Here is an 8,542-nt window from a genome sequence, read left to right as displayed (position 1 = left end):
CCGAAAGAGATCCGTATCAGGGAGACTCGAAGCCGCAGGTGAATCCGCTGGATGGACCGGAGTGTCGTTAGACAAGGCTGCATAGCGGTTGGAGAGGCGGATGTGCGGAGGAGAGGCAGCCCCATCCGAGCCTCTCTTGCAGCCACGGACCACCACTTCAGCCCAGGTTGACTGATGCTTCGGAGTCGAGCAGGATGAAAGCCTGGGAAGACTAGAGGGGTCCCAAAACACGGTGTCCTGGATGTTAGCGGTTGTGCTAAGAGAAACAATCTGTTTGGCTTGTACTGAAGCTACATCCATAAAGCCAGTCAGCAGGGAATCTTTCTCTTTGAGTTCCTCTGAAAGTCGTCGGATGTCTTCCATAAGGTCAGCAATCTTCTTGTTCACTTTCTTAAGGAGTGTGCAGTCCTCATGGGGCAGAGTTATCTCGGCTAGCATAGTCACCGGAGCTTCGTTGCGATCAGTAGCGTTGATCGCGTTTTTACGGTCATCTAGCTTAAAATCCATGTCGGATGACTAAAATCCTTAACCCACGTAAAACTTAAATAAAGTTAAGTTAAATAAAAAGGATATAAAAAATGTAACGAAAAAAGAGTGTATATAAGAGTATATAGACATATATGGACAATATACACATATCTACACAGCATACATATCTTCTCTGTAAAATAGGGCCCAACCGATATGGGATTTTTAAGACCGACACAGATTTTGATATTTGAGGATTTTTTTTAACATTTGTTGTTTGTAGTTAAGAGACCTCACCAAGATAACATGACATTATGCGGTTTAAAATAAAACTTTTTTTTAATAGTACTTTGAACAAAAGTAGTAGTAGTGTTTTGTGGTGTTCCAAACATGCGTGTGTTGCCAACAGGGGAGTTGCAGTCTTCCAACAGACAGTTTGCAGCAACAACAACAATTTCAATGCTATAAAACTAAATGTATGACTACTTGACAATAAATGCTTGATAAAGCTCAGTTTGTGACATTTTACTGCATGTGTACTTCCGTTTAGGGGTTGTGAAGGTACAGTCACACTAGTGTCACGGCACAGGTAATGCTGGTAAAATAATTTGTTAATTTTAGGGGATTTAATTACCACTGTGCCTAAAGACTGTACCAGCAACTAACAGGTCAAAACATGCATAAATGCCTTTGTTGTCAACACAAGAAGATATGAGGGCCTAACCAGAAACCCATCTCCCCACTCTTTGGCCGCCATGTCGCAAACTCAACTGCATGGCAGCCGTCTATTTTTCATATCAACAGCTGTACATTGGCTTCAGTTTATTATGATAACGAATAGATGGACAAAATCTAAACCAAACCTAAACCTCCCTTGGCATCTGCCCTCTGGCAGCCTCATATTATGTAAGACCTGATCTCTTGAGATTGACAGCTAATCAGAAATAAAAAATGACAACCTGTGAAACTAGCAGCAGTGTCTGTTGATATTTATTTAGTCTCATTCACTTTAATTCAAGTCCAAAAGACTGATGAATTAAAAAAAAAATGCTATTCCTGTTCTGATGTGATCTTTGGCTGGGGTGTACTATATTTAGAGGTAATTGTAAACCATTGTTCCACTCTGACCTGTGAATTTTACAGTCAACCAATAGATTTCCCATAACACAGCCTTGATGCCCATTTTTTATGGAGAATATTTTATTTCACTTCCAGCTAATTGGTTTGTGATAGTTGTCAGTATGGTGAACATGCCATGTGAATGCTGAAACAGAGACTGTATGGAGAGAGCAAAGGTGTAGTGGCTGGACTAAGATTTAGAGTATGTGTGAATAAGTTTTCTCCCATATTGGTACTAATGAGTCGATTGTGAATAAGCTCCACATCTTCATTACATTTGACAGACAGATAATTCATTATCATTCTTCTAAGATATTACTCCAAGGTTAATTGTAATAATATACAGGTCTTATTATACTAAGTATTGTGTTTACAGAAATGGAGTGAATCTCATGAGGCCGACTACTTTTGGTCGTAATTGATACTGAAACTTCCAGATGACCTTTTTAAAGCAGACTATGAATTTCACATTCTTAGTCTGGGTGAAGTCTCGAAGGACCAGCTAACACCCACATTTTCAAAAACTCAATCAAGAAACGGCTGAAAGAGAAGGAAATTCTGAGAAACTGGATTGAGAATGCTGTCCATCACCCTGAGGCGTCATGAGATTGGCAAGATATACAGTTTTTAGGAGTTTTATTTAGAAGAGCTGATGACATTTAGACTGAAGGCACGTTTAGAGAAATGTTTGATTTCCCTGTGAAGCGGGCAGAGAGGTTTCTGTTTTGTGAGCTTGTGCAGTGTGTTGAGGATCATTCAGGATTTTTGGGCTACCTTCCCCCCACACACACATTAACTGACTCATCAAAATATCCCTCATTGATTTTACACATGTAATTTGTGTATTGTCCATGTTCTTTTATTGGCAGTCTGCCTCTTTGTACTGTCTGCCTCATCTTGATGAAGACACTGCAATGCTATCTTTGTTGTACACTACCATCTTCAAAATGTTGATTTTGTTGTAATTATTAGTTATCTTGAGCATGTCTGCTCTTGTTGTTTTATCAATAGATCTTTCTTTATAGCAGTAAGCCCACTTTACCCACAGGAATCAATAAAGTTGCATCTAATTTGTACTGTGGCTGCAAAGTTTGTCCACTCTGCCAGCCACTTTAACAGTAAACAAATCGCTGTTTGGGGTAAATTAATGAAAGTCTTGGTTGAATCGTCAAATAAACAAACCACGTCTGCCGTTGGAAAAATACATTTAGTTTTCCACCCTGGAAAGCTGCACGCATTTTGAAAACATAATTTTAAATATAACTATTTCTGATGGGTACAATAACAATATAGGTCCTAATGTTGTGTTTACTTCTGCCTGGCAGCATCATCTTTCAAAACATAGCTCTAGCTGTTTGCCTTTATTAATGATGCACATACATTACTGATGCAGGATACATGCACAGCTCTAAGTAGATGTCATTTTGCCCTTGATTTTTTTGCCCTTTCACTGTTTTTAAGAAGATCTAATTATCCCCTTTTAAGAATTACCACCGTATCCTGCTGGGGAGTTGTGTGCCCCTGTGGCCCTGGCAGTCGTGTTGTTGGGGTGAACAGCTCCTGGTAGGGACTTCAAACGAAGGTGTGATGTGCCTGGTGTCCGAGCCTAAATCCACGGGGCCTTGTCAGAAAGTAATGTGAGACTGCCACCATGTAAGCCTGCAAGGTTAGTTGTAGGTGGCAATGGATGTGGTGTGCTGATCCCTGGCTATAAAGCTGCCCCTAGGGACCTGGAATGTCATACTTCTTGTGGGAAGGGGTGGGGGTAGGTGGGTCTAAAGTTGGGGTCATTACAAGTATATATCCAAGTAGATAAATAGTAGTTGAGCTCACCTCAATGCACAGCAGCGGCTCTGGAACCAGAATCTGTGCTGTTGTGGTGATAGCATGTTGGAGTTTTCCCCTGAAAGCAAGAGGGTCGCCCACATGTGACTGCATGTTGCCACGTTGCAGAGAGGACGGCTCTGACTGTTGCTGTACCTATAGCTCCGAATAGGAGTCGAGTGTGTTGGTGTCACCAGGCAACATCATAGTTTTGTTAGGGGGGTTTCGATAACAACAAAGAAACTAAGAGGATGAATTAGGAGGAACTATAGCTAAAACAATTAGTCGATTAGTTGATCAACAAAAGATTAATCAGAACAGCGCTCGTTTGAAGAGAGAAGAGCTTTCAAGTGCTCACCAAACCAAAGCTATTCCTGCTTCAAATGATAAAATACATACAAACTAGGGCTGTCCCCGACTAAGCATTTATATACCGTAAAACTTCAATTAATAGCAGAGTCCCAAATAGCCGCCTTTCCCGTGTACTGGCCTGGTGTGGGAACACATTTTGACAAATAAACGCCTGCCTCAATTTAACGCCTGGTCTAGTTTTTATAGAAGTTCTTTGGATGTTTAAAACCTCTTAAACCCTGCGGGGTCGCCTGCTTTAGCTGCTTCTAAGCTGCTTAGATCGTTAATACAATATATATTAATGTTTAAACGTATGGTCAATATGTCCGTATGAACATGCTACACATCGTTAGATGGTTAGATTCTCCTGTCTGCTAACTTACTCTCATCCTGCACTGTGTTGTTGTCCTGATGTTACTTCAAAATAAAAGCGCATAAGCTGTCTGTCAGAGCTAGAGCAAATGAATGACGTGTATTTGATATTATTTGATCATTTTTATACAAGTATTATTCTGTTTGAAATAAACTGTTTCATAGTAGTTTTAGTTTTGTTCAAAAGGAATTACAGGCCTGTCCCAAATATAGGCAGGGTCAGTTCAGCTAAACTGAGTCTCTCCCTCTCTCTCTGTCTGTCTTTCACCGGTCTTGTGCAGAGTTTTGCGTGCATTCCGTGCTGCTGACAATTGCATGCACATTGCGGTTCCTCGCAGGTCTATTTCAAGTAGCTGGCTATTTAAAAACGATAAAATATTCTTTGTGCGGTTCATCAACGGTAATAAATTACTGCGAGGTGCGGACAACTCTGCACAACACCAGTGAAGCTGGGGCTCAGTCTCTTCAGCAAGTGTTCCTCTTCTGCCACTAGGCTACACCATTGACTGTTTAAACTACGCCTCCACATGCACACTAACAACCCAGGGTTAGGGTTACAATTTCGGATTTATTTACGCACTTTGAAACATTTATTGAAAGTTTTATTCTTTTTACATGTTTAAACATGCATTAAACATTGAAATGTGCATGTAATTGTAATTGGCTGTATATTAACTAATTGGGAGAAAACTGTTAGTTCTATTTAAAAATCAGACGTTGAGCTCCCCCATAACGCCAAAATGGCATGATCCTTGTTTCGCTGCGAAGCTTCGACTGTGAGATTATTGTTGTTTGTTAAATAAATTGCTATATTTAGCATTCAGCATACAGTTTAGACGGAGTTTAGACATCTTTTTGAACATACATTTCTTATTAATTGCTCTTCACTTCTTTAAATAAAAATACCTTACACAGTCTAATACAAATGCCCATAATTTAAATGTAAAATCAGAGATGCCACAGTAAACATCTGACATATCTTGTTTTTCAATATATTGCTCTACCCTCATACTTCATAAGGTAATGTTCATACAAGAAGTATCACAAAATCATAACCCACATGGACCACATGAACACAATGGAAATAATTCTTAATTTATATTGTTTTTTAAAGTTTTTTTTTCATTGGTCTTTATTCTTTTAACCAACATACACTCCCCTCCAAAAGTATTAGGACAGTAAGGCAAAGTCCTTTGTTTTTGTTGTTCACTGAAGACACTTTGGTTTAAGATCAAAAGATGAGTATGAGACAAGAGTTCAGAATCTCAGCTCTTATTTCGTGGTATTCACATCTAGATGCGTTAAACAACTCAGGACATACCACCCTTTGTTTGAACCCACCCATTTTTCAAGTGAGCAAAACTATTGGAAAAAGAAAGAAACTACTGGTGTACTGAGCAACAGATGTCGAACAGGTCGGCCAAGGAAAACAACAGTAGTTGATGACAGAAATATCGTGAGAGCTGTGAAGAAACCCCCAGAACATCAGTAAATGACATCACCAACGACCTCCACAGTGCAGGGGTGAAGGTATCACAATCCACTGTTGGAAGAAGACTCAGAGAGAAGAAATATAGAGGCCTCACCACAAGATGCAAACCACTCCTCAGCAAGAAGAATCGGAAAGCCAGATTGAAATTTACAAAGTAGTACAGAGATGAGCCGCAAAAGTCCTGGAACACAATCTTATGGACTGATGAGACCAAGATTAATCTCTACCAATGTGATGGAAAGGCCAAAGTGTGGAGAAAGAAAGGAACTGCTTATGATCCGAAGCATACAAGCTCATCTGTAAAGCATGGTGGAGGTAATGTCATGGCTTGGGCGTGCATGGCTGCTTCTGGAAAAGTCTCATTCATATTTATTGATGATGGCAGAAGCAGAATGAATTCAGAAGTGTACAGAAACATTTTGTCTGCCAATTTACTGAGAAATGCATTGAAACTAATGGGGAGGAGGTTTATCATGCAGCAGGACAATGACCCAAAGCACATTGCCAACAAAACAAAGGACTTCATCAGGGAAAAAGTGGAAGGTTTTAGACTGGCCAAGTCAGCCACCTGACCTTAACCCAATAGAGCATGCATTTCACCTCCTTAAGAGGAGACTGAAGGGAGAAATGCCTGCCTCAATTTAACGGCTGGTCTAGTTTTTATAGAAGTTCTTTGGATGTATAAAACCTCTTAAACCCCACGGGATCGCCTGCTTTAGCTGCTTCTAAGCTAAAGCAGGCAAACCCCGAAACAAACAAGAACTGAAAGAAGCTGCGGTAAAAGCCTGGAATAGCATCATAAATGAAGAATGCAACAGTTTGGTGGTGTCGATGGGTCGCAGGCTTGATTGATTGAACTATAGGTTATTGCAGGCAAGGGTTATGCCACCAAATATAAAATGTTATTTACGTTAAGATTATTTGTTCCATTACTTTTGCTCACCTAAGAATGCTGTGTTCTCATACAAACGGTGATATGTCCTGAGTTGTTTAACACATCTAGATGTGAATACCAGGAAATAAAAGTTAAAATTCTGAACTCGTGTCCTACTCCTGTTTTGATCTTAAACCCAAACATCTTCAATGAACAACAAAAACAAACAAATGTGTCTTACCGTTCCAATACTTTTGGAGGGGACTGTATCTTCTGTGGATTAAAGTGTCAAAATTAATTTTTTTTGTTTCTGATTCCAAGTAGTAAATAATAAATCAAATAAAAATACACCCCATCCCCCCCAAAAGAAGAAAATTAGCCAAACCTGACACCTCTTTTGAGGTAGAAAAGAAAGAGCATGCACAAACAGCATAGTGGCTGGAAATCCATTATGTTTCCTAATTTCTGCCCCAGATCTTTTTTTTTTAAGAACAGCTCCAGTTTTGTATTCTGTTTTTACTTTTGTTTTACCCTTGAAAAATACATCAGCTATGTGATGTACATGTAAGGCATTGGATTCAGGCTCTGGACAAAACTCTTGTCTGAGCTGGATTACTCTCACAGCTCACTGGGAGGCATGAAGCTCAGGTGAGAGAGTAATCACAACTGAGAGGAGGCTTTCATCATGGTGTGTGCAAATTTGTCATAGTATGTGTCTGTGAACTACAGAGAGTGTGTGTGTACAGTACATCGTGGTGGATGAGGCAGTGCATACACAGAGAGGGCACAGGACCATGTGTGATATTTTGAGTGTTGTTTACGGTTACCTGGTCAGTTTTCACAATTCAATGTTTTTTAGCAACAGCCACAAGTTCAATTTGATTGAAGAGTTGTAAAAAGTCTGCCAGACATAGTTGGAAATCTTCCAGTAGTGTGATGGCGAAGTGGTCTCCTGCCATGGTGTGTGTGTGTGTGTGTGTGTGTGTGTCTGCATGTCTGCTCATCTTCTAGAGCACCATGGCCAATGGGAGCCTTGCTGAGTGATTGACGACTGGCTGGGGAGCTTTATGATGGAGCTGTCAGCCCTGCTGTGTCGCATTCTCCTGGCAGTGGCTCTCCTGACACACTCAGAAACACATCAGAGTGCAACTTCTCTTATATCTTGTCTGAATTGAGTTTTGAGTTGAAAAATCCTACAGACCAGCTCGCTTCCTTCATTTTCATGACTGTCCAGGCAAAGGAAATGGTGATTTGCATGCAGGAATTGGGTTTACACATGCACATAGGTGGAGTGTGTAAGTGAGGTATTTTCAAAAGGCAGTGAACACACTTTTCCTGTTTAGAAAGCTAAGTATACTTTCATGGTTCTCTGTAGCTAATAAGACTTTTAAGGACCTGGCAAAATATCTACAGTGAGAGAAGGAAGAACATTTATTGATGTCTTCCAGCAAAATACTGGATGCTACCAAAACGTTTTAGTAGGGCTGGGGCAATTCATCGACATAATCGATTACAGAAATACGTCCATTTTCATAATGTGCGTTTGCGCATCGCAGTGAAGTGCTGCATCTGGTGAATGAGCTGCAGTTAAAAAACCTTGCCTAAGACAATCGAAAAGGTGGGAGTATTTTAGAGACCCAAGAGTGTGGTATTCTGCAAATTGTAAATGGCCTATCACAACAGTACAAGAGATAGATACACCTTTTAACATCTGTGTAAACGTCAGAAGGATGATGATTAATTTTTAGAGTTCATATAAAGTGCTTCACAATTCAGGATACAATTAAAAGATTGACACTTGGAAATAATGGTTCAGATGTAAATAAAAATTGTAAAATTAATCACTCCTAAATATTTTTAAATTACATTTATAAATGCACCTTTGATGACATTTTACACAATGTTCTGCTATAAGGTTATGTCTCTCAGGTATCTCATGAAAACCGTGTGTACACCAGATCTAAAGTCTACATGAGCAGCACACATTCTCACCTCACATTCTTCCTTTATAAATACCAGTTAATGTGCTGGAAGGGACACAT

The 8,542-nt window shown here is 39.9% G+C and overlaps 1 protein-coding gene across 1 annotated transcript in view; it reads left to right on the top strand.

Moving 5' to 3' along the window:
- Window positions 1-8,542, top strand: part of fstl5 (follistatin-like 5) — a 100,190-nt gene that overhangs the window by 42,802 nt on the left and 48,846 nt on the right. Inside the window, exon 5 of the mRNA XM_046030004.1 lies at window positions 3,246-3,253. Coding sequence (XP_045885960.1) covers window positions 3,246-3,253 — 8 coding nt within the window. The remainder of the gene's footprint in view (window positions 1-3,245; window positions 3,254-8,542) is intronic.

This window comes from Micropterus dolomieu, linkage group LG19 (assembly GCF_021292245.1).
Source record: "Micropterus dolomieu isolate WLL.071019.BEF.003 ecotype Adirondacks linkage group LG19, ASM2129224v1, whole genome shotgun sequence".
NCBI lineage: Eukaryota > Metazoa > Chordata > Actinopteri > Centrarchiformes > Centrarchidae > Micropterus > Micropterus dolomieu.
Note: the sequence above shows the minus strand (reverse complement) of the source record. Positions and strands in the feature narration are given on the sequence as shown.